Source organism: Lithobates pipiens, unplaced genomic scaffold, assembly GCF_037356315.1.
Source record: "Lithobates pipiens isolate NorthernLeopardFrog02 unplaced genomic scaffold, aLitPip1_a1.2 Scaffold_27, whole genome shotgun sequence".
Classification (NCBI taxonomy): domain Eukaryota; kingdom Metazoa; phylum Chordata; class Amphibia; order Anura; family Ranidae; genus Lithobates; species Lithobates pipiens.
Genome location: NW_027507788.1, coordinates 144802077 through 144829622, shown reverse-complemented (window position 1 = coordinate 144829622; position 27546 = coordinate 144802077). Strand labels below are relative to the sequence as shown.

Below are 27546 nucleotides of genomic sequence, written 5' to 3'. Positions count from 1 at the left end.
CCAAGCACAAGGGTGACCTCCCCTACCCCCAAGCACAAGGGTGACCTCCCCTACCCCCAAGCACAAGGGTGACCTCCCCTAACCCCAAAGCACAAGGGTGATCTTCCCTACCCCTGCATCAGCTTTGGTAGGCCCCACTGACTTTATGTAGACTGGATGTGTCCTATTCACTTCTATCAGCTCTTATTCAGCACTGCCTGGGTACATAGAACCTATCTAGAGCATGTCTGTCATCCTTCTACTTTAAAAAAAATGTTTAGTTTATTGTTTCCAGTCACCTGTACTAATAAATGTGTTTGGGAAATCCTGCACTGCCATGTCTTTTGTCCATACTAATTATGATGGTTTCCAGGCTCTGCCAGCAGCATAATCCCATATAAAAGATATGATTATTGCTCTGTTTCCTTGATATTATCCAATTACAGTCTGTGGTCTGCTGATCAATGGCAGTGTTCCCGGATGTAACTTTTTTATTACCCATTCTGCTGATAGATACAGTATATATGTCCCCTACTGTTTTTCACAGTTGCCATTTTTAAATTTTAATGAAATTATTTACATAGGATTTCTGTGTTCATATATTTCATTTTGATGATACTTTATTTAGAATAAGCATTGTCCTTTATCCCTTTACACCAGGCGTCCATTCTTTTTAATGTCCCTTAGAGTCACTATACATTTTATAATCTGACTATACAATCAACTAGATTTACCAAAACTGTGTAATACCCAACCTATCTAATTTGTATCCAGGTGGGCAGGATTATATACCTGTAATGAAAAATGCCCCTTCTGACAGCTTATTTCATAAATCCCACTTCTTTGCTGCTCACTGGCTGCTGCAGGTATTCGATCAGCGGGATAGGTGGAGCACCTGTTTCCCCCCACCATAGGCAATGGTTCCTCCCACCAGCTTATACTTCCTTTAGTTATGTACAGTGGGAGAAACTATAACTTGGGTTGGAGGTGCAAGTATTCTACACACCTGATCATGTGGAATACTTACAGCAGCTGGTGAGCTTTGTAAGTAACCCTGTGCTGACAGGGTCACTTTAAAACCCATGTCTTTATTGCCTCCTGATTGATAATTGAAATCCACCCACACCCCACCCCTATCAGTATAAAGCTAACCTTCACTTTGGGGGAAGCTAATGCTGGGGGTCTTTCGCCAAGTGGGGGATTTCAATAAGTGGAAGCACTTCTGACTCTGCACTTCAGCGAATGCACAAAGCAAAGGTACACAAGAAAATACTTTGAACAACGCTGCATAGACACCAGGTGACCTTGTTTAACCCTTTAGCACTTTCTCCTTATAACATGCATTCTCTACCACTCCTTCTGACAGCTCTGTCCTCTCTACTAAAATTATCTCAACTCCACCCCACTTCTCCCCCCCACAGCATATATATATCACCCTCACTCCTGTCCTCTCCTTATTACTGCACCCACCAACTCCTGCTAATTCTAAATCCACACACACTAAAAGTCTCCAAGACCCTGGGGCATGTCCCTTCATATAAATCACACTCCCATATTGCCTCCCTCACCCTCCTGCTTCTCCTGACTTCTGGAGATATATCCCCAAACCCTGGACCTCCATCATTAAACTGTACCCATCACCCTGCACCCTCTGGCAGCAGCCGCAATCAACACAATTTAATTCCGATTTCTATTCTTCCCAAGTCCAGACTCCCTTTCTCTTGTGCTCTTTGGAACTCCCGCTCTGTCTGCAACAAACTCACCTCTCTCCATGACATCTTTATCACCAACTCATTTAACCTACTCGCCGTCACCGAAACCTGGCTCCACGAATCAGACACTGCATCTTCTGCGGCCCTATCCCATGGTGGGCTTCTTTGGACTCACTCCCCCAGATCCAATGGACATAAGGGAGGAGGTGTTGGAATCCTTCTAGCCCCACATAGCACCTTCCAGGTACTTCAGCCACCTCCTTCTCTGTCACTCTCCTCTTTCGAAGCACACTGCATTCGTCTCTTCACGCCAATTTCTTTAAGAATAGCCGTGATCTACAGGCCCCCTGGACCAGTATCAACTTTTCTTGATGACTTCTCTGCCTGGCTACCCTACTTTCTTTCTTCTGAAATCCCCACAATCATTCTCGGGGACTTCAACATCCCTATTAATACTAACACCTCTGCTCCTTCCAAACTTCTCAGCCTAACCTCCTCCTTTGACCTGAAACAGTGGATACATGATCCTACTCACTCCGGGGGCAATATCCTTGACCTCGTTTTCTCTCACCTTTGCACTCCATGCAACCTCTCTAACTATCCATTCCCTCTCTCTGATCACCACCTTATTAGTTTCACTCTCTCCCTCTCCTTCACCTCCTCTCCCTCCAACCGCATTAAAGTTACCCGCAGAAACCTACGTCATCTCAAGCCTTCCCTTCTCTACTCTGCTCTTGACAACCTCCACGACAAAATCTCACCCCTATCCTGCACCAACCTAGCCACTTCTGTCTACAACACTTCACTTCTGGCCTCTCTGGACTCTCTGGCCCCCCTCACCACACACAGGATCAAGCCCCGACCCCTTCAACCTTGGCAAACAGATGTCACTAGAAGTTTGAAAAAACGTAGTCGTGCTCATGAGCGCCTGTGGCGCAAGACCAAGTCTCAGAGAGATTTCAACCAATATAAATCTGCCCTCCAAAACTACAATTCTAGCCTCCTCTCTGCCAAGCAGAACTATTTTATCACTCTCATCAGCAACCTATCATCCCGCCCCCGTCAACTCTTCTCTACTTTCAACTCTCTACTTCGTCCTCCACCACCTCCACCCACCAACTCACTCACTGCCCAGGAGATTGCTAATCACTTCAAACAGAAGATTGATACAATTCGCGCAGAGATCTCTACTGTTCTAATACCCCCCACGCTTTACACTTCATGCCCACAGTCACAATCATTACTTCCCTCTTTCAACCCCACCACTATAGACGAAGTTGCTAAACTACTTGGTAATGTCCACCTTACCACCTGCCCTCTGGATCCTGTTCCCTCGCAAATGCTACATTCACCCTCTGACTCTATGCTACACTCTCTAACTCACATCTTCAATCTCTCACTCTCTTCTGGCATCTTCCCCAACTCTCTAAAACATGCACTTGTCAAACCCATACTTAAAAAACCCTCACTGGACCCATCCAATCTTAACAACCTACGCCCCATCTCCTTGCTCCCCTTTTTATCCAAACTACTCGAACGTCTGGTCTACAACCGACTGAGTGACCACCTCGCTGATAATGGCCTTCTTGATCCCCTTCAGTCTGGATTTCGTCCCCAACACTCCACAGAAACTGCTCTCCTAAAACTAACAAACGATCTACTAACGGCCAAAACCAATCGACATTATTCTGTACTCCTCCTCCTGGACCTCTCTGCTGCCTTTGATACAGTTGACCACCCCCTCCTTCTCAAAAAACTCCACACCTTTGGTCTCTGTGACCGTACTCTACAATGGTTCTCTTCCTACTTATCCAACCGCACCTTTAGCGTTTCTTACAACTCTACTTCCTCCTCTCCTCTTCCTTTCTCTGTTGGGGTCCCCCAAGGTTCTGTCCTTGGACCACTCCTATTTTCAATCTATACCTCCTCTCTGGGTCAACTGATAGCCTCCCATGGCTTCCAATACCACCTCTATGCTGACGACACCCAAATCTATCTCTCTACCCCTCAGCTCACTCCCTCTGTCTCCTCACGTATCACTAATTTACTATCAGAAATATCAGTCTGGATGTCACACCACTTCCTCAAAATCAATCTATCCAAAACCGAACTTATAATTTTTCCTCCCCCATATGCCCCTTCCCCTGATCTCACTGTCAAAATTGATGGCACAACCATAAGCCCATCCCCTCATGCCAAGATTCTAGGTGTAGTCTTGGACTCTGAACTCTCCTTCAAGCAACACATCCAATCACTGTCCAAATCTTGCCGCCTCAACCTCCGCAACATCTCCAAAATACGCCCCTTTCTAACCAATGAGACAACAAAGCTCTTAATTCACTCGCTGGTCATCTCTCGCCTTGACTACTGCAACTCCCTCCTCACTGGCTTACCTCTACATAGTCTAGCACCTCTTCAATCCATTATGAATGCCGCTGCCAGACTCATCCACCTTACCAATCGCTCGGTGTCTGCTACCCCTCTCTGTCAATCCCTCCACTGGCTCCCGCTCAGCCAAAGAATTAAATTCAAAATACTAACAATTACATACAAAGCCATCCACAACTCTGCCCCCAGCTACATCACTGGCTTAGTCTCTAAATACCAACCTACTCGTCCTCTTCGTTCCTCTCAAGACCTCCTGCTCTCTAGCTCCCTCATCACCTCCTCCCATACTCGCCTCCAGGACTTTTCCAAAGCCTCCCCAATCCTATGGAATGCCCTACCCCAATCTGTCCGCTTATCTCCTACTTTATTAGCTTTTAGACGATCCCTGAAAACACTTCTCTTCAGAGAAGCCTACCCTACCCCCACCTAACTGTATCTTCATTTTCTCCATCAGCTCATCCCCCCACAGTTAAAACCTTTTGTTTCAACTTGACCCTCCCTTCTAGATTGTAAGCTCTAACGAGCAGGGCCCTCTGATCCCTCCTGTATCGATTCGTATTGTAAGTGTACTGTCTGCCCTCATATTGTAAAGCGCTGCGCAAACTGTTGGCGCTATATAAATCCTGAATAATAATAATAATAATGTCCATGTGTCATTTCGAACTAGCTGTGTACATCAAGAGTAGATTTTGATCCTCCGATCTATTTGCTGATTAAAACCAATAGACTCACTTCTAGTATTATTGGTAGCATGAGATCATGTGATCTAGGCTGCCTAGGTTTTGAGCTGGACAGTTGGAGTTTTTATGCATTTGCATCCTTAAAATAATTGTGATTTGCTAGTCCTGACATGTGACCTATGGATTCATATGCAATGTGGATATTAGAAGACTTGTAAGCTACCCCATGAAAGATTTCTCTCTGATGCATAATAATTTGCAAGCAAAACATTTTAAGTGTATGGAGACCTTATTTTTTTTATTGTAAGATTTGGACCCCTTAATTTTCCCAGGACTGTTACAAATATGAATATCACCCTAATAAAGTACATCATCTCACAAAAGTGAGTACACCCCTACACATTTTTATAAATATTTTATTATATCTTTTCATGTGACAACACCGAAGAAATTACACTTTGCTACAATGTAAAGGAGTGTACAGCTTGTATAACAGAGTACATTTTCTGTCCCCCCAAAATAACTCAACACATAGCCATTAATGTCTAAACTGCTGGCAACAAAAGTGAGTATACTCCTAAGTGAAAATGTCCAAATTGGGCCCAAAGTGTCAATATTTTTGTGGCCACCATTATTTTCCAGCACTGCTCTTGGGCATGGAGTTCACCAGAGCTTCACAGGCTGCTTCTGGAGTCCTCTTCCACTCCTCCATGACGACATCACGGAGCTGGTGGATGTTAGAGACCTTGCACTCCTCCACCTTCCATTTGGGGATGCCCCACAGATGCTAAATGGGGTTTAGGTCTGGAGACCTCCTTGGCCAGTCCATCACCTTTACCCTCAGCTTCTTTAGCAAGGCAGTGGTCATCTTGAAGGGGTGTTTGGGGTCGTCATCATGTTGGAATACTGCCCTGCGGCCCAGTCTCTGAAGGGAGGGGATCATGCTGTGCTTCAGTATGTCACAGTACATGTTGACATTCATGGTTTCCTCAATGAACTGTAGCTTCCTAGTGCCAGGGTTCTATTGGATAGTGCTCGCCATCGAAAAGTGCCCGTGCATGAGCAGTATTGAAGGACACTCCAGCTGATTTGCCAATCAGTTGGCCTGAGGTAACCATGGCGCATACGCATATTGTAGGAGGTATCGCTCAATCGGAGATAACATTTCACGGGCACAATTGAAACTTGTACAAACAGCAGAGGGAGACTGTAGTTGTCAGATTGTGCCTCACTGTTGCGGGGCAGCTTTACAGTGTGCAGATGGCCTGGTTTTGTCTGTTGCAGGGCAGGTTTGGTGTGTTGAACACAGACAAAACCAGCCCTTCAACACAGCCACAAGCCGGCCTACAGAAGCGATGCACAATCGGACAACTACCGTCTCCCACCACTGTTTGTATAGGTTTCAATTGTGCCTGTTAAATGGTATTTCCCATTGAGATACCTTCTACGATGTGCGCCTGCACCATGGTTGCATCAGGCCAGCTGATTAGCAAATCAGCTGTAGTGCAATTCCATACTGTGCATGCGCGGGCACGTTTCGATGGCGGGCTGTATCCGATAGAACACTGGTAGCACTCGTGCAGCCCCAGACCATGACACTCCCACCACCATGCTTGACTGTAGGGAAGACACACTTGTCTTTGTACTCCTCACCTAGTTGCCACCACAGACGCTTGACATCATGTGAACCAAATAAGTTTATCTTGGTCTCATCAGACCACAGAAAATGGCTCCATTAATCCATTTCCTTAGTCTGCTTGTCTTCAGCAAACTGTGGGCTTTATTGTGCATCATCATTAGAAGAGGCTTCCTTCTGGGACGACAGCCATGTAGAACAATTTGATGCAATGTGCGGTGTATGGTCTGAGCACTGACTGGCTGACCCCCCACCCCTTCATCCTCTGCAGCAATGCTGGCAGAAATCATACTTCTATTTCCCAAATATAACCTCTGGATATAACGCTGAGAACGTGCACTCAACTTCTTTGTGGAGGGTGTGGTTCCTTGCGCTACCAAGTGAATAATAAAAATTGTAATAAAAAATAAAAAGGTGAAAAGCTGCTGCTGGACCTAAAGTGCACACAGTGCACAAGAGTAAACATCAGTAGAAGTAATCGGCACAACTTCCTAAATTATGAATAGTGTAAATAGTTAATCAATAATGTGATAAAACAGTTAAACACGTATGACAATGGAATCGGTGATCAAAGTCCAAAATATCAGGTGTGGTGAAGCGATTCTTCTAAGAAATATAAACAAATTCTTCTAAACACAATCACCGTGGCTTTGCAATAGCTTATTGCTCCCAGAGCTCTTACCCCAATAAGAAGTATAATCAGACTTATTGATCTCCTATGGTGAAGGCAGGCTGACGGCTCCAAATCTCCAATTTCCAGGCATGTTGAAGGTTCTGATTCTGGATGGTGTTAGACCAGGATCACAACTCCATATGATGGTGCCAAACTTTCCCTTCGGGGCTCCCAATTACATGATCATCTCAAGGTTCCAAATATTATATGAGAACAAAAAAATGTAAAATGTATAAACAATACAAATGTATTCAAAAGCCAAATGGATTCTTACATTAAAAGCGGTTTAAAAGAGCTTGTAAACTGCAAACACGGTGTAACAGACTCCTCTTGTGTCACTTCCGGTCCGCTGTATGTATCTGACCATGCCCTACGCGTTGTGTCACAAAACCTGTCTTGTTAAACTGCTGTATGGTATTGGCCACTATGCTGCAGCTCAGTTTCAGGATCTTGGCAATCTTCTCATAGCCTAGGCCATCTTTATGTAGAGCAACAATTCTCTTTTTCAGATCCTCTGAGAGTTCTTTGGCATGAGGTGCCATGTTGTACTTCTAGTGAACAGTATGGGAGAGTGAGAGCGATATCACCAAATTTATCACAACTGTTCCTCATTTACATCTGAGACATTGTAACACTAACGAGTCACATGATACCAGGAAGGGAAAATGGCCAATTGGGCCCAATTTGGACATTTTCACTTAGGGGTGTACTCACTTTTGTTGTCAGTGGTTTAGACATTAATTGCTGTGTGTTGAGTTATTTTCAGACAACAGCAAATTTACACTGTTCTACAAGCTGTACACTCACTACTTTACATTGTAGCAAAGTATAATTTCTTCAGTGCTGTCACATGAAAAGATATGATAAAATATTTACAAAAATGCGAGGGGTGTACTCACTTTTGTGAGATACAAAGTAGCTGCCTGATAAGGTAAGTATCAGCCTGAAACTTCAGGTGATGGTTTACTTTTTGGGTGTTAACTAGGTTTGGCGGATTAAAGCAAAATTCCGGCTTCAAAGGACCCCCAGCCCTGCCACTTAAAAGTCTTCCCCTGCATTTATTTATTTTAATCAATTATGCATATAGTTTTTCCACGTCTGACTATTTTAGCGATAGCACGGACACCTCCTTTTCTCCACCAGTGGCGACAGAGGACTGCCCTTCTACTTCACAGAATGACTCTCGTGTAAGGACATGTGAATGCTGTTAAGTTTAATGGTACTCTACGCTCAGGCCTCCATGATAATGCACCCCCCCACTCCCCCCAAGCGGGTGTTTCTAAGAAAACGGGGAGTTACAGGAAGTGGGTTGAATGACCCTGGGGATTATTCAACTGGGAAGACTACTGACATCTATTGGCAGAGAGGACTACAAGTACAGCAAAAACTTTTTTTTATTTCTTTATTTTTTTGTGTGTAGCTGGGTTATTCATTTCAGTTTCTTTCAAACTGACTTCTGCTTTTAGGTTTACGTTAGAGTTCACCCTATGCCACGTACATACGATTGGAAATTCGGCCAGCAAAAGACTGATGAGAACTTTTGGTCGGAAAATGCGATTGTGTGTATGCTCCATCTGACTTTTGCTGGCCGAATTGCGGCCAGCAAAAGATTGAGAGCATGTTCTCAATTTTTCGGTTGAAAAAACTTCCTATCCGAAAATGCGTTTGTGTGCATGCAATTCCGACGTGCAAAAACTCACACATGCTCAGATTCAACTATGAGATGGAAGTATTGTACTTCCTTTTTCTAGTCCCGTCATACATGTTGTACGTCACTGTGTTCTTGACGGTTGGAATTTGTAACCGCAAGACAGCTTGAGCGAAATCCCGTTGGAATTCCTTCGGGAAAACCATCAGAGCTTTTTCCGACCAAAATTCCGATCGTGTGTACGCGGCATTAGGGCCAGGGGTTAGAAGGTTGCATATCAAAATACTTTATGAATCCCAAAGGAAAATATAAGGGTTAAGTTGAATGGTAGTGCACTTGTGAGGCAGAGGAGGTAGGATAAAGGGTAACACCTGCCACAGCTAAGTTTTGTTTTAGTGAGGAAGGGTAGAAAACTGTCACTTTTTATTATAATCTGTGACCCTGCTGGAGTTGTTGGGAGCCATTCTCCCTTTCTGTTTTAGAGACTGTCGTCTCTTGAAATCTAACATTTTTCAGTTGTTGCTGAAACTAAAGTGGAGGGGTATTCTCACAAGGGGTAAATGTTTTGTTTAATCCCTTTGGAGAGATTTCATAGCTCCTTATGTGTACGGAAGTGAGGGGAAAGCTCCTTAATGGGAGTAATATTGAGTTCCACCGGTGACCACACTTAGAGAAACTGTGCTTTACACATTGACAGGCCTTTTGAATGTCTCTGTTAAAGGAACTCTATAATAGTATCATGTCCTTTCAAAGTGGAAGATGGCTTTGTAGGAAGAGAAAAGCCTAAGGGGGTTTTCAGGGACACCTAGGTCAAGCCATCCATATTGGTTCTATACAATTTGTCTTTAGTTTCACACAATTTGTTCAAATTAATGGAAAAAAGAGACAACCAAAAGAAAGATTGTAGACGGTCTTCCTGGTGATTGGCTGAGTAACAGCTGGGTTGGAGGTGACTCTTTTCCTGAAGGCTTTTTAAAAAGTAAAATCTGGGGGGGGTTCTAGTATTGCCAGAAATATATTCTGTACTCCAAAAGAAAAGTAGGTAATTACATTAATAAGTGGGATGGAATATTTCATGAACGTACTGTACTCACTGCAAGAAGAAAGATGTGAAAATACAGTATAGCTACAGATCTCATAGTGATGGACCACTGGTGTGACCATGGGTGACTTGCATTTGCTCCTTTCAAATGTTCCTACTGTTATAGCTAGGGGGAAAAGCAAAGGTCCAGGATCTCTTAAAATGTACAGTTTAGGTAAAATCAGTTGGCTGGTATTTGAGGACTGTTTTTTTAAGTAGGTGTTAGGCCTCTTTACTGTACATCACTCAGCATACTTTATTGTGCTGATAGCATGCAACCTCTGGTGTGTGTTGTGAACACATATGGCTTTGCACTGCAATGCATTCTTGACATGGACTACGTCCTTTTTTTTTTTTATCCCTGTATGTAACTTTTGTGTGCTGCAGTGCATTGCAATACATTTCAGTGTGTTGGAATGTGCTGCGCAGACATGCAACATGCTCTGCTTTTTCTCAGTGCACACCAGCGCAGCATGTTGGTGTAAACTGAAGCCGTAAGACATAAGACGGATGTCTTGTTCATGTGTTGGGCAAAGCAGCCCAATGCTGCTGGTGTGAACTAGACCTTACACCGCAGTAGAGCTGCACGATTCTTTCAAAAATGAGAATCACAATTTTTTTGCTTAAAAGATAGATCACGATTCTTGCGGCGTAACATTTCACATTAAAACAAAAGAAAAATTGGGCTAATTTTACTGTTTCGTTTCTTTTTTATTCATTGAAGTGTATTTTTTCCCCCAAAAAATTGCATTTGAAAGAGCACTGGGCAAATACAGTGTGACATAAAATATTGCAGCAATTGACATTTTATTCCCTAGGGTCTCTGCTAAAATATATAAAATGTTTGGGGGTTCCAAGTCATTTTCTAGCAGAAAATATTGCTTTTAACTTAAGAAACAAGTGTCAGAAAAAGATTTAGACTTTAACCTCCCTGGCGGTATGATTATTTCGGATTTTAGGTGCTAAAAGCGGTACCATTATTTTGCATGAAAATTTGGCGTTTTATATTGTAGTCCTGCAATTCTTAGGAATAACTCACTTAAATCTGTCCAAACCAGAGTCTAGCAGACATCCCGGGTATGATAAAGTTTGAAAAATGAAATCATAAATTATAATATAATAAATAATTATAAATAATTGTACCAAATAATAATATAACAATAATAAAAATTATTCAATAATGTAATCAAATCAAAAACACTGAAATTTTCTCAGTTGCAGAATTGTCACTGTCATTACTTTTCAGTATTTGATGACGGATCTCCCCACAAATCGCTATCGCTCAATTCTGCGAGTGATTCAAATTTATTATCGCTGTTTTCTAGCTGGTCTAAAACCATTTTTGATGTAAAAGGACAGTTTGGTTGCTATGGACAATCTCCAGTTTCCAGGCATAAAGAACAGTTTTTATTACATAAAACTGCATGCAGGACACTGGGCAGACCACTAGGGACAACGGGGATGTGAAATATTTACATACAGCAATGTAATCTGTAAGATTACATTATACTGTATGTATACTGTCTGTTTTACTTTTTGAATTTGGCGCCGATCTCCGTCCCCGTGCGTCGCAACGCTCGCAGGGCACGGAGATCGGCGATGTGATGCATCGAGCGAGACACAGCTCGCTCGTACAGCGGGGAGACAACGCTGGATCCGAGGGAGAAGGTGAGTAAACGTCCTCCTGGATCCAGCGATGCAGTCCCGAGTCTGGCTCGGGGATACCGCTTTTGGTATGAAAATTCCACCCCGAACCAGACTCGGGAATACCGTCAGGGGGATTAAGAGGTTAAACGTCCTGCATTTACAGGTTGTTTAAAAACTTGGCGGACTGCCTGGATTTTTTTCTTTATGCAGAAGTTTCCCATTTGATCTAAGAAGGACCATTAGTTACAAGGTTTCATTTTAAAAACTTGGCAGACTGCCTGGATTTTTTTTTCTTTACACACAGAAGTTTCTCCTTTGATCCAAGAAGGAAGAGTTAGTTACAATGTTTCATTTTAAAAACTTGGCAGACTGCCCAGATGTTTTCTTTTAACAGCTGAGTGAGCAGATAAGTCTCTCCACTTGTTATATGAAAGAATCAGCAAACTCTGCAATAGAGATGGTCAGGGGTTGAATCAAGATCACCATTTTTTTAACGATTAATTGTGCAGCTCTACACCACAGCATGCACTTCAGTGCATATGCATTGACATGCACAGAGGATGTGCATTGTGGTGCATTTTTGCATGCACTGGAGTGTGTTTTCATGTACATTGGGGGAGCGTTTTTTTTGGGAGACACATTACTTTTTCTGCAACTTGGTCACTGCAGTGCATCAAAATGTGCTTCAGGGCAATGGAATTAAGCCTGTTTTTTTTCAGCAAACCCCAACGTAGCACATTGGTATAAACTGAAACTATAGACAACATGGCTTTGCTTCGTCCATGTACTGGGACTGTGTTGACCAATGCGGTCCAAAGCATGTAGTGTGAGTGAGCACTTAAAGTGTCATTCAATGTAAAACTCTCATTGCTTGCTATATAACAGAGTGTGCACACTCACAAAGCCACTAAAGCATTCATATTGTGTAGAGTGAAATATACCTGGATTATTCTGCCTTCAGCTGTCCCTCCCATCTCCTCTATGTCCCCATTGCAGCCTGAGATTGTGTAGGCCAGCTGTTGTCATCTGCTGAGCATGCTGCAGTTGCAGTTCCCTTCTAAGCTCTTCAAGTCTTCCTTTTTCTTTTTTTATCTGTATAGCCCATGTTACTATAGAGTCACACATGTGGGCACATACACAATGTAAAATTACACTACCCTCCTTCCCTCCTCCTCCGTGTTTCTTCTATTGCATTACTGCAGAGCCGTATGAGCAAAATGAAGGCTAGTATCGCTCACCTTTGACTCTGCATATGGTATAATAATGCACAAAAAAAATACACATTCCTTCTAAGCCTTGCGGCTTCACAGCCAATTCACTACAGTGCATGAGTGAAGCACATTGCACTTTGTGAATGTCCCGATAGCAGGGGAAGGAGGAGGGGGGCCCAACTTCCAAGGGATCTTGCCACAGCGAAGTCAAAAACAGGTACCTGCTTCACCCTACCCCCAAAAGATGCCAAATGTGGCATTGGAGGGGGGGGGGGGGGCAAATAAGCAGAGCTTCCCCTTTTGCTTGGAGTTCTGCTTTAAAATGTAGATCTTTCATCAACAAATGATGCTGTATATTGCGACATGTCAGGAATTTACCAATGCAGACTTGTAAAGATACTCAAAGGTGCCCTTTAAGACCATTGCAGTATTTTACAAGGTATTGCATGTTCTGGTTAACCTATATCGTATTCTATCTCCAAATAATGATCTTCACAAGTAGAGAGATTCCAGTTTTCAACAAAAACAAAACCGTAGGGTTGTAAATAGGGAGAGTATCTAACTGAAGCCTAAGATTAATGAGGCATATGACAGCTGCATTTTATGTGCTGTTTAAAAGCTTTTGGGGAACGTGCTATAATCAACATTCTTAATAAATGAGCCGTAAGGGGAATGGGGAAAAATGACTTCAAATAAATACATTTTTGCTGTTTATCATATTCTTCTGTGCGTGCAGGAAAGAATCTCGGCGGCAGTCCCAATAGTTTTGAAAATACTTTGTGAGAGAGTGATGATTCATTTTTAGAAGTTCCAATTCCAGGTCACTCGGTGTGTGGTGATCATTCTCCCCCATATAATGTCCAATTAACATCTCTTACCCCCACAGACTGTCCCATCAATGTCTCTTCACCTCTCCTACATTCTATTCCTTATTAGCTCTATCTCCCACACTCTGTAAACCTTCCATTTATTTATCCCCCACAAATGCCAACTACTGTCCATCTAATATCGGCCCATCTGTAACACTCTGTCCCCCTAACATCGGTTTTATCACCCACACTTTATCCCCCCAACATCATTCTGTCTGCTAACCTCTGTCCATCCAACATCAGTCCATCTCTGACCCTCTATCCCCCTTGCATCATTCCAATCCCCACACTCTATCCCCCTAACATCAGTCCATCTCTGACCCTCTATCCCCCTAACATCAGTCCATCCCCACACTCTATCCCCCTAACATCAGTCCATCCCCACACTCTATCCCCCTAACATCAGTCCATCCCCAACCTCTGTTCATCTAACATCAGTCCATCCCCACACTCTATCCCCCTAACATCAGTACATTCCCCACACTCTATCCCCCTAACATCAGTCCATCCCCAACCTCTGTTTATCTAACATCAGTCCATCCCCACACTCTATCCCCCTAACATCAGTACATCCCCACACTCTATCCCCCTAACATCAGTACATTCCCCACACTCTATCCCCCTAACATCAGTCCATCCCCACACTCTATCCCCCTAGCATCTGTCCCCCCTAACAACTCTTTATCCCAAACTCTCTATCCCCCTAACAGCTGTCCTCCTCCACATTTGGCAAAACACATTGAAAAGCCAGTCCAAAGAGAAGAGTACACAAAAGCATGCAGGTGGTTCAGTATTCAGAAAAGATTACAGATAATATTAATAATTTCTGATAGTATTAATAATAATTTCTGATAGTATTAATAATAATAATTTCTGATAGTATTATTATTATTAATAATAATAATAATAATAATAATAATAATATCAGAAATTATTATTATTACTATCAGAAATTATTATTATTATTATTATTATTATTATTAATACTAATAATAATAATTTCCTGATAGTATTAATAATAATAATAATAATAATAATAATTTCTGATAGTATTAATAATAATAACAATAATAATAATAATTTCTGATGGTATTAGTAATAATAATTTCTGATAGTATTAATAATAATAATGTCTGATGGTATTAATAATAATAATAATGTCTGATAGTATTAGTAATAATAATAATAATAATTTCTTTGTACCCCACCTTCCAGTAATTATGGGGTAAAATATTTCAAATTTGTCACGATAAAAACCCCTCTGCTCTGTGGTGTATCCATCAAGGCGTAATTCTTAATGAGCAGTATTAGGGTGGAAGAGGCAAAGCTCCTGATTACTACTGTTAGTAAGAATGTATCCGGCTCATTGTCATTGGGGACATCGGGTCATAGTATACCAGCATCAAAGAGAATGTTTAATCACTTCTTTAGGAAAAAAAGTGCAGTAGCAGAGCAGCTTCTATGAGACAATCGTGGATTTCACTCCATCCTCATTCATACCCTGAGGACAGACACTTCTGAAGCTGCAAATCTCCAAAAAAAACAGAACCTAAGGCTGTATCTAGCTTCAGCGCAGGGGGGTATTTACATACTCTGTTCTGATTGGCTGGTTGGCACAGTGACCTCACAGAGACGGGGAGGTAGGGGCATGGAGCAGAGGAGGAGGTATCAGTGTGTTTTGCAGGTAGCTTTGCTTGGGAGTTTCTGGAATGTAGCTGCATTGTGCACTGAGTATTCTGAACAGTGTTCAGCCAGAGCATGTAAGTAACAGAGTATTCCTGATAACATGTATGATACTGAGACGTGTAGCGGGGTCATAGAAATCATTTTTACAAGTGCTTGTATGTGGGATCTTCACACCTTTTGTAGCATGTTTTTTTACTTGTTTTGTATAGCACTGCTTAGTAATCAGCTGATTTATAGCACTGGAAGTTTTCTTTTGCCTGTGTAATGGTGGCCATACATGAAACAACTTAATATACAATCGTATTGGTCATTGATTAACGGGAGACCAATAATCATAATATCAAAGATTGTTCGGTGAGCCATACACTTTACGATCATATTGATCTATCTGCTTTCCAATGATCGCATTTTCCCGACCAATCACAATGAGTTAGATCAGTTTTGCTCAAAATCCATTGGGATGACACAGTATGTTTTTAATAGTTCATAGATTCAGTTGTTCTGTCTGACTCTGTAGGGAATTGTTTAACCAGATTGTTTGGTGTATGCCCACCAAGTTTGTCATTGAAGTGGACTGTTACAAAAACAAAGCATATTGATTTACACCTAGATTTATTACGGTACATGGTGAGAATAGTTTTATTAGAAATCTGTGCTTCTAATTCATTCGAGTTCCCACTTTGAGTGTTTTGTTCTATTTATGAAAAAGTAGCAAAGTACAAATATTGCAGAAGGAGCAATGCTGACCTATAATTCACTCCAAATTGTTTTAGTGCAGAAATTTAGGGTGACCATACATGCTGCAATCCAATTGCACAATCCCTGTACACCAGTACAATCTCATTTAGATTTTCCAAAACCATGTAATATGCGACAAACCCATACAGTCCAATCAATTTTTATCCAATCACGCAGGTTGTTACACCTCATAAAAAAATGAACAAAAAAAAACTTTTTAATTGGTAGATCTAAAGGAGATTGTACAATTAGATTGTATAATGTGTGGTCAGCTTTATGGTAACCTTTTAGAATTACCAGTTTGTATTTGTAACTCTGGTTGCTGTAAGTTTCTGCACTAAAACATTTCACAGTGGATTATAGGTGGGCTTTGCTGTAATCTTGACATTGATTAGTAGATCTTCTAATTAGTTAACTAATTAAGGGCCCTTCTGGTCAGTTCAGCAGGAGGGATCCATGAACAGACCCCCAGCTGAATCAAAGCAGAATTGGATGGTTTTTCTATTTTTTTATTTATTTTTTTCCCTGCATTTTGACAGCGGACCTTTCCGGATCCATGTGTGATCTGTGGGTGGCCGGGGGACAATGGACTTGCGTCCGTTTACATCAGGTTTGATCGCAGTGCGTTTCTCTTTTTTTCCAGGCCTGGATGGACTCTAAAGTGAGTGAATGTCAATGTACGCATGTCCGCCTGCCTATAGACTTACATGGAGCTTCTGATCAGGTCCATCTAAAAAACTGACAGGCGGACCTGATCAGTCAGTGTGGGTCCTTATGCTGGCCATACACCAGTTGAAAAATCATTTGAACACGTTTTCGAAAAGCGAACATGCGGTCGTGAGAGCAACTGTTCTTGCCATCATGTAATGACTGAATTTCGCATGCTAAATCGTTCAATGGACATAAGCGAATCAGTTTCTCATTTTTGTTTTTTGTTCTGGGTCACATATGTGCAGTACCAACAGTTCAGAAACACATTAACCTTGCAATTTATCATCTGTTCGGGAGAAGTTTTCCAAACTTTTTCATTCAATTTTTTTTTTTGGCTCAAAAAGGTCACCACCAATTTTCGATTTGTGTCCATTAACTGGGCAAAAAAAGAGCAAACTGTCCAAAAGAGATTTTTTTGAACGATTTTTCATCTAGTGTATGGGCACCATAAGTTTCTGCACTCAGACCCCTTTCACACTGAGGAGCTTTACAGGCGTTTTCATGCTAAAAATAGTGCCTGTAAATGGCCTCTTCTGCAGCCCCGGTGTGTGAGCCTGAGTGCTTTCACATTGGGGCGGTGCGCTTGCAGGACAGGAAAAAAAGTCCTGCAAGCAGCATCTTTGGGGCGGTGCAGGAGCGGTGTATACAGTGCTCCTTCACCGCTCCTGCCCTTTGAAATAAATGGGCGCCGCTGGGGGGTTAAAAGCTCCCCTCTAGGGGTGCCAAAGAGCCGCTATAACAGCGGTAAAGCACCGCTAAAACTTGCGACGCTTTACTGCTAACGCTCCGCACCGCCCCAGTGTGAAAGGGCTCTTACTGCACTGCACTTGCAGTTATTATAAACAGGGACATATAATGGGGAGTGAAGATCCTCTTACCAAGGGCTTGCAATTACATTTTTCTATTGTTTTCTGTAACATACTGAATATATTACATATAGTATAGTAGAACATTTTTTTTTTGTGTTTCAGTTGTATGCATTGGAAAGCTCAAAGTATATCTAAAGCCTAATGCTTTTTTTTATTCTGGATCGATCTGGGGGAAAAAAAAACACTGGCATTTTTTATCTGCGTCTCATTAGGGAGCTTTCCCTACACTTCCTGTCCTGTAGACTCAACAGGAAGTGAGAGGATATTATCTCATTGTGAGAGAAATCCCCCTTTTCTGTACTCCAATAAGCTGTGTTAATGTTAACCCAGCCTACATCTCAGTGGAGTACAAACAAGCAGGAGTTCAGGCTTAAAGGTGAGTTTGGAGGATGCCCAAGTTTTTTTTATCTTTTTTTTTTATTTTATTTTTTTAAAGATTTTTTTTTTCACTCAGAAAAAAAAATCCAACAATTTCCTTCATCCATGTTATACAGCCTGGGTGGACAAATTTCCTGCTGTACCTAATGTATTTGGATATCTATGTCTGTTGGAATACTCACTTAGCGACTGCACCTAATTGGATGCATGTGATCATGTGTATGCAGTTCTGACATGCCAAAAATCATGCATGCTCAGATTCAACTACGAGACAGAAGCTATTGGCTACTGAACTTCCTTTTTCTAGTCACATCATACGTGTTGTACGTCACCGCATTATAAACGATAGGAATTTGATGTGACCGTGTGTAGGCAAGACAGCTTGAGCCGAATTCCGTTGGGAAAACCATCAGAGCTTTTTCCGATGAGAATTCCGATCGTGTGTACGCGGCATAAGGCAATTGCATAATGTGCAAATACTTACTTTAGAAGCAAGCCCTCCAGCGACACACTGTCAGCGCTGAGAGGGCTGACATCTCCCACTGGTCTTTCTTCCAGGTTCGTGAGCTCCGGTGGTGTTAGTGGCCGGATCCACGATGATATCACTCCCATGCATGCGCTCAGGAGCCCTTATTCTGGCATGAAGCTCTGAAGGTCCGGCACGGTATGCCAGACTCTCAGAGCGCATGTGCCAGCAACGTTGCTGTATCCAGGGGGAAAAGCTCCTAAACAGTGCATGTTTAGGAGATAGAGTGGGACCTCAGATTGTGAGTAACGTGGTTTATGAGCGTTTCGCAATACGAGCTGGTTTATTTTTAAATCCTGACTCGTATTGCAAGCATTGTCTTGCAAGACGAGCAGGATTCAAGCCGCTGGGGCACGCAGTACCGCAGTTTTGGCCAGAGGTGCCGGGGCGCCTGTGACGCTCGGAGACACTCCTTTCCCAAGTGTCTCCAAGTGTTTCCAGCACCTCTGGCCACATGCGGTACTGCATAGACAAGCAGTGGCTGTGGAACAGATTATCTGATTTTCCATTATTTGCTATGGGGAAACTCGCTTTGATATACGAGGGCTTTGGATTACAAGCATTCTTCTGAAACGAATTATGCTCTTAATCCAAGGCATTACTGTATTTATTTTACCTACAGGTAAGCCTTATTATAGGCTAACCTGTAGGTAAAAATCACAAAGCGGGCTTTGCTACCGCTTTAACTATCCAGCTTCTTCAATTCTTCAATGGAAGGATGTTAGGTGGTGACAAGGCCATCCACTGAGCATATTTTCATCCTGTTTCTCAGGACCCAGATGAGATTTGCATAGTGTATGGTCAGTTTAAGACAGTTGTCACAGGAATACGTGCCCCATTGCAAGATTTCCTCTGAAGTCATGTAAGGTGGCAAATTAAAATTTTGGATTCACTTTCACCTTCATTCCCAGAGACATTGGTAATCAGGACAAATGGAAAGAGGGATTGTTCCTAATTGGGACACAGACAGCAATACACAACTGACAGTGGTTCTAACCCCTCACCACTCTATTCAAGCCAACAAAAAGTTTTGCCTTTAATTATACTTTAACGCATTATGGAAAGTGCCATATACCAGTCCATATTTTGGCTGCCATTGATGACCTCTCTGGGGAATCCTAGTTGCCTGGCTGTCATATTGATATAATGGTGGCAATACGTTCACTGACCTGGAATAAGTGTGCAACAGAAGGATTCTGACTTGACTTTACATGTTGAATGCTTGTTCCAGGTTAAGTGGCTCCGATAGTCTAGATACCAAGTACAGCCCAGCAACTAGCATCTTTAAAAGCAGATCCACAGTTGAAGCCCACAATAGTAATGTATTGGGCTTGCTTATAATATTCAGAGCTGACTTAATAGCTGTTTTTGCAAATATTGGGACTCTTGAGAAATTTAGGACTCCACCAAAATGCCAATTCTTATTTTTCCTGTTTCACCATCATTGCAGATTATCGGACATCCGATGGACAGAATACTAGAGAAAACGAGTCATGTCTAAGTGAAAAATCTGATCTATGCTGTCTTCCCAGCACTTTTTGTTCCTGCATAACTAGCAACACCTCGCCGCATGTAATACTCTTAACATAGGAGAGCCTTCTGGATTTGTATGCCTTTGCCCAAGGAGCTATCATGGTTACGTCTTCATTCTTGGAATGCTTTGGGAGGAGCCCTCCACAGCGTCCACGGTCCCACTTTTCATATAATCCACCAGTGCATGGAAGGAGATCCACACAAAGAGGTCATTTCAGTCTGCGGTGGCCTCTAGAACCTGTTCGTTGTCACCCAGAGGTCCAGCCACGTGTGTGTCACTGTAGGTATTACACGGGATCTTTGATGGCTTTTATAGTGATGAGACTTTGGGAAGAACAAGGAGTATATCACATCATGGCCTGCATTAGCTTCTGCTTAGATGTCTTCTTCAAACCTTGCGACTTGCTTACCTTGTCATCCCGGTCTGATGTCTGTGTGGTAGATTTTGTCTTTTTTTGGGGGGTTTTCAGTGTATTTGATAATGTAAATATGCTGAGGCATTCCTAGTAGAAAACTAAGTCACTGAACGCCAATCCAATGCTGCTCTGATAAAGCCAGAAACTTCACTAGCTTCAAAGTTCATCTAAATCAAAAAGTAAAAATGTACTACATTGCAACTTACCAATCCTCAGATGTGGTGGGCTGCCTTATGTATTTTTTCATTTATTTTCATCTGGTTATCTGGCAGGAAGTCTTTTTTTTTTTTTTTTTCAACTTCCTTTAAAAGACCATGCTGTCCAGCAAAAGTGATAGAAGAGTCAGATCAGTTGAAGTGGAACTAAAGGCTAAATATAAAAACCATGAACAGACATCTTTATTGTAAAAAAGACAAGCAGTGCCTCTTCTGCAATAAAATACATTTACGTGAGTTTGTAATGCTCTGTAGATTGTACGCTGAGCTGCGAATGCACAATTCAGTTTACAATCCAGCACAGGGCCTGTATGCCAGGATGACTGCTCTCCTGTGCATGCTCTGGAATAACAACATCCCGCACCGGCCAATCAAGACAGCTCAGCACCCAGAAGAAGCCTGGGAGATGATGCCGGTGAGTGACCTAGTTGGCATCAGACCGTATAGGTGAGTATTGCTGCCTTTAGTTCAACTTTAATACTGACAAGGATGCTTAGATTATTATTATTATTATACAGGATTTATATAGCGCCAACAGTTTGAGCAGCGCTTTACAAAATTTATGTTACAGTTACAATACAATTTGATACAAGAGGAATAATAGGGCCCTGCTTGTTAGAGCTTCTCAATCTATGAGGGAGGGTCAAGTGATACAAAAGGTAATAATTGTGGGGGGTGAGCTGATAGAAAAGGTAAAAACAAAGCGTATAAGTTAGAAGCAGGATAGGCTTCTTTAAAGAGATTTTCAGGGATTGTCTAAAGATGGATAGATTAGGAGATAGACAGATTGGGGTAGGGGGTTCCAAAGGATGAGAGAAGCTCAGGAGAAGTCCTGGAGGCATGCATGGGAGGAGGTGACAAGGGAGCTAGAGGATAGGGGATTTGAGGGGGGGGGGGGGGGCGATGAGATCGGTTTGGTTGATATTTTGAGACCAGGTTAGTGGTGTAGCTAGAGGCAGAGTTGGGTTGGTAGTACTTTGTGTTTTATTTGTTGGGTGAGCAGAAGCCAGTGGCTAGATGGGCAGAGAGGGGTAGCAGACGCTGAGCGGTTGGTAAGATGGATGAGTCTGGCAACAGCATTCATGATGGACTGAAGGGGGGATAGCCTATGTAAAGGAAATCCAATGAGGAGGGAGTTGCATTAGTTGAGGCGAGAGATGACCAGGGAGTGAACTAGAAGCTTTGTGGTGTCATTGGTTAAAAAGGGGCTTATTCTGGAGATGTTGAGGTGGCATGATTTGGACAGGGATTGGATGTGGGCCTGAAAGGACAGGTCAGAGACCAGGAGAATAGAGTTTTTATTTTTTTCGTTTATTTTTTATTTTTGAGGAGGTGGTCAACTGTATCAAAGACAGCAGAGGGGTCCAAGAGTAAAAGTACAGGATAGTGACCATTGGTTTTAGCTGTTAGTAAGTCGTTTGTGTGTTTTAGGAGAGCAGTTCCTGTGGAGTGTTGTGTGCAAAATTCAGACTGAAGGGGATCAAAAAGGTTATTCTCAATGAGGTGGCAGCTCAGTCAGTTGTAGACTAGACTTTCAAGGAGTTTGGAGGCAAAAGGGAGTAAGGAAATTTGGTTAAGATTGATGGAGGCGGGGGGGGGGGGTGTCCAGTGAGGCTTTTTTAGGTATGGGGGGGTGACCAGTGCATGTTTTAGAGCAGAGATTTCCAAAGAGCCGGTTTATTGTCCTTCAGGCTTTAAGTGGAGTAGAGGAGTAAAAAATGCACTGGCATCAGTGCTCCATTCATTGGCTTTAATGGGGGGAATAGTGCCCCATTGTTGATATTGATAAGAAGAATAGCGCCCCTATTTTTGGTGTCAGTAGGGGTAATGGTGCTCTATCATTGTTGTCAGCTGGTGGAATAGTGCCGCAAAGGCCAGATAAAGGCAAGCAAAGGGCCACATTCGGCCCCCGGGATGCAGTTTGAAGACCATTGTTTTAGAGGGTTGGGGAAGAAGCCAGTAGAGAGGGAGAGATTGAAGATATGAGTTAAAGATTGTAGGATAGAGCCAGAGGGCTACCGTAGTATTTGCTAGGGAACAGGGTCCAGGGGGCAGGTGGTTAAGTGGACGGTAGAAAAGGGTTTAATGACTTCCTCAAAAGTAACTGGGTTAAACAAGGGAAGCATTGATTGTACAGTTGGACAAGGAGTGTAAAGTGAGTGAGATAACTATGTAACTATATCTGCACAGTGGAGATATTGTCACAAATTATATCATTCTTATTTCTGAAGTGATGTGAAATCTCCTGGGCAGTGAGTAAGTTAATAGGTGGAGGTAATGAAGGACGAAGTAGAGAATTAAAGGTAGAAAAGAGTTGACGGGGACTGCGTGAGAGGGTGTTAATGAGAGTGATAAAATAGGCTTGGCAGTGGGGAGGCAGAAATTGTATTTTTGGAGGGCAGATTTATATTGGTGGATCCATTGTTGCTCCATAAAATGGAGCCACCCCAAGACAGGAAGTGTATTACTGGCTGGTACACTAGGGGAAAAAAAGAAAATGAATGCAACCACCACATTTAGGGATTGGCAAGCTGCAATACAGTAAAACTTGGATTGCAAGTAACGCGGTTTCGCAATACAAGCAGTTTTTTTTTTTTTTTAAATCCTGGCTTGATTTGTGAGCATTGTCTCGCAAGACGAGCAGGATTCAAGCCTCTGGGGTGTTCAGTACCGCATGTGGCCAGAAGCGGAGGGGCATCGGGGACGCTCGGAGCCACTCCGAGCATCTCCAAATGTTTTTGCGCTTGTCTCCGGCGCCCCCCCCCCCACCTCTGGCCACATGCGGTACTGCATATGGTAGCTGTGACACTGCATACATTAGCAGTGAATTTTCTGAGTTTCCATTGATTCCTATGGGGAATATATATATATGAGTGCTTTGGATTACAGGCATGATTCTGGAACGAATTATGTTTGTAATCCAAGGTACTACTGTATATTACATTTTTGTTTTTGGGTTTAGATTTGTTTTATCTCAATCTGATTTCTTTCTTCTCCTGCAGCCTGATAGTTCTTCACATTTAGGCTGAGTTCACATATGAGCACGCATCAGCTCACAGCAGGAGTCCGTTGTGTCCTCGTTCACTGTTTCAGGTCCATTTCAGGCTGAATTTTTGGCTGAATTCGGACCTAAAACAGAACAAAAGATGCACAGGGCCCCAGCACAAATCACACCAGAGCTGCTGCGGAGATATGTGAACCGGCTCCAATTCTGCTGTGCGAATTGAATGCGGAGAAACCCACTTGTAGGGTGTGTGTCCTAAATAGGTTAGCAAAAAGGGTTCCCAGATCACTAGAGAACTGACGTAAGTGAATGAGGTGGATTGTTGCACTACAGCTGTACTTGGATGAAAAACTGCAGCCATGATTTGTACTTCTTGTGGTCATTTGAAGGCTTTTTTAGTTTTACATATTTATTCATGATTACCGTTATAATTTTTTTATGTAATCTACATGGTGTTATTTAAATGTAATGGCCCTTTAAGTTTAGAGGCGCTAGCGCTCTGTTGTTCTTACTGTAAAGTATGCCCGTCCCTATAGTCCTAAATTGATGGGACTGTCTAAAGCATATCAGTGGCATCTTCCCCACTAGCATTTTCAGAAGGAGGTCAGCAATGGCAGCATATATAAATAATTAATTAGAGGTGTCCTTTAACAAACCCAGCATTGTTTCACCTGCAATTCTCTCAGCCCTTGTACACACGGCCAGAGATTCTGACAACCAAATCCGTCGGAGTAATTCCGACGGATTAATTCTGGAAGAGGTCCAGAAGTGATGTTGCATACACACGGTCAGACAAAGTTGTCGGAAAATCCGATCGTACATAACGTGATGACGTTATTTCGTTATTCGTTCAGGCTAGTAGCCAATAGCTTTGGTCTAGGAATTTGATCTGAGCATGCGTGGCACTTTGTCCTTCGGAGTAGGCTACACATGATCAGAGTATGTCCGATCGGAGCATTTTGTCGGAAAATTTTACCGACAAGTTTGAAAAGTTGGTCCGTCAGATATTCAGACGGAAACAGTCCGATGGAGACCACACACAGTCGGAATATCCGACAAAACGGTCCGATAGGACAAATTCCGTCGGAATCTCCGACCGTGTGTACAAGGGCTAACAGTCTCAACCAGGGTTCATCCAGAGGTTGATAAGTTCCTTGAGCCTTGAGCGGTGGCTGATTGACCTCCCATCTGATAATGGCTGCATAGTTCCAGGACCAATGCCGCTTGGTAAGACAAGCAGCATGACACCGTGATCTTTGAGGCTATCTGCAAGGGTGGCATTCTAACCACCAGTGTAAAGGGGTACTCTTCCAACTGGCCACCAATGTAAAGGGCTTTAATGCCATTGACCCCAGATGAATTGGTTTTAATAAGTATCCCTGTTGCCTGGAAATTGTTTTAGGGTTTCTTCTGGGGTAAAAAGTTAAAAACGGCTGGAAAATCTGGAAAATATGTACATTCTATTAGAGATAAGTTGGAAAACTTTAGTAGGTAGAAAAAATGCTTTCTGGAATTGAGTACAAAGTGCCAGCATTCTAATATATCATCCAGGAACATTGTTGTTTGACAGGTGCATGCAAGAATGCCACGCTTGATCCTGTCTAGGTGATCTCCTCTAGTTCCTATTATGGTATGTTTAGTGAACGTGGTTCCTGGCAGAGTCGCACTGCTTTTCCAGGTTGTGATTTTCCTAACTAAAATTGCAGCTTCTACTCCCCAGGTTTAAGCTGTTAAACCAAACATTTTCTAAAGCATAAGCTACAATGAGACTCATTCTCCTTCATTACAGGAGAAGCGCACCCAGTGTAGAAAATGATATGGGATGGTTTCTAAAGTGCACTCCAGTCAGGGTTTATAATGATGCCTTGAGAGGCGTACATGTAAAGCTTACCTGCTCCATAACTCACTGTACTTATCCAAGGATTGCTGTAGAGCAGTGGTGTCCAAACTGCGGCCCATGGGCCAGATGTAGCCCTTTGCCGGCCTTTATCTGGCCTTGGGGAACTATTCCTGTCATTGATACGAGGCATTATCCTTTCTACTGACACCAACAATGAGGCTCCATTATTTCCATTGAAACCAATATTGGGGCATATTTCTGCTCACTGACACCAACAATGGGACATACAGTACTTCCTTCCACTGATATAAATGTTGGAACACCTTTCCTTCCACTGATACCAACAATGAGGCACTGTTCCTTCCACTGGTACCAATTAATGGACACTATTCCTTCCACTGATACCAAAGATTGGACTTTTTCTCCCACTGGCACCAGTGATAGAGCATTATTCCTCCCATTGGCATCAACAATGAGGCATTATTCCTTTCACTGACAGCAACAATGGGGCCCACTGACTCCAAAGGTGGGGCACTATTCCTTCCACTAACACTAAAAATGGAACTCTATTCCTCCCACTACTACCTGTCTGAAGGACAATAAACTGGCCCTTGTTTAGAAAGTTTGGAGACCACCCCAGTCTTTTTTTTTTTTTTATCAGTACTCCAATGATCTGGGAACCCCTTCTTGTGGTGCAGGAGTAAATTTCCTAGAGACCCAAATGCAAACACTCTGGACATAATTGGTAGTTCAGAGCAGTCCCAGTGACCATGTAAAATGCTTTTTGGATTCTGGCTGTAGTGTATTTGATAAATTCAGGTTAAGGGAAACCAAATTAACATATTGACTTGAACAAAGCTTCCGTACTTGATAGATAGCATTAGTAGCTTACTGATTGCTATCATTTGTTGACTGGATTTGCTTCCTAAATGTCTGTCTTACCTTACATTGTGGGAAATTTAGATTGAATTAAGCCCATTTTTTATGCTCTATAATAGATGATAAACATTGCACATATTTTGCAAATGCCCCACTGCATAGTAAATGAATACTAAACTTTACAGACCTTTCTAACCCTAAACATTTTATTTACATTTCAAATTCTTTAAAGGGACCTTCTGTGTCTGGCCATATGTATAGTCTTATAGGATCTGTAAATTCAAACCAAAAATTCAGGGCTGTAGGTACAAGAGTGCCTAGGCACAATTACCTGGAAGTGCATTTTATTCAGAAGGGATTTCAGACAAAATGCACATTTTCTAAGGAACTGCTTAGGAACAATTAACATTTTTTAAATGTTCCCTATAACATAGCAAGTCGTCATTTTTTTAGGATCGGATCCACTTTAATTTTAAAACATTAATTTCTGATAATCTCCATAAAGGGTATTCATTGTCTGTTTTGAATGATCCCGTAAATTAAGTTTAGTTGTCCTTTAAATCCTTATTGTGATGTGAAACCCCTTTGATTGGTAAGGGCTCGTGTATAAGACAGTAATACGTTACTTCAAGTTGCTTTTTTATTCCCATTGACATGTATAGAGAGTGGGAGCATACATTGAAGTGCACAGATGAGACCTTGTCTCCCCCTGGCTGTGAATATACTAATTTATCTTCTAGTGATCGTACCATACTCCAATCATGGGTTTTCCATAACTTACAAAAAATAAGGCGAAAAAATCATCTCCACGATTTTGTTGGATTGCCACAGAGTCATTAAAGTCTCCAAAAGTAAACTTTCTCTAACAGATATTGCAGTGACCTCCCAAAACTCAAAGTATGAGTGGAATTGCACCTTAAAGCTGTATTGCATCCAAAACCAAAAATATAATAATGTATATGGCAGCTTACCAATCATTAGATGTGGTGGCTGCATCAGTTATTATTATTAGTTATTTTCTTTGGCTTTTTCCCCTCAGTTTCCACCTGGTTATCTTGAGAGTAACGCATCTCCTGTATTACAGTGCCTACACTCTGGATGAATGAGCACAGGGGGCACCTTTGGACATCAGCATTGTCAGTCTTGGGGATTGTTAGATGTACTAGCAAATTTAAATTCATTAAAGCGGGAGTCCACCGGGACTCCGTGTTTTTTTTTTTTTTTTTT

At 42.2% G+C, this 27546-nt stretch overlaps 1 protein-coding gene across 6 annotated transcripts in view; it reads left to right on the top strand.

Annotated features, from left to right (window-relative positions):
- DVL1 (dishevelled segment polarity protein 1) overlaps positions 1-27546 on the top strand; it is a 238124-nt gene that overhangs the window by 128182 nt on the left and 82396 nt on the right. Inside the window, exons 1-2 of one of the 6 annotated variants that reach the window (XM_077457614.1) lie at positions 15207-15284; positions 19883-20245. The exons of 4 other annotated variants lie outside the window; for them this stretch is intronic. In XM_077457614.1, the coding sequence (XP_077313740.1) occupies positions 20065-20245 (181 nt within the window). In that variant the 5' untranslated portion in view covers positions 15207-15284; positions 19883-20064. Of the gene's footprint in view, positions 1-15168; positions 15285-19882; positions 20246-27546 lie in introns of those variants that run through there. One more of the 6 variants, XM_077457615.1, reaches the window with a different exon arrangement.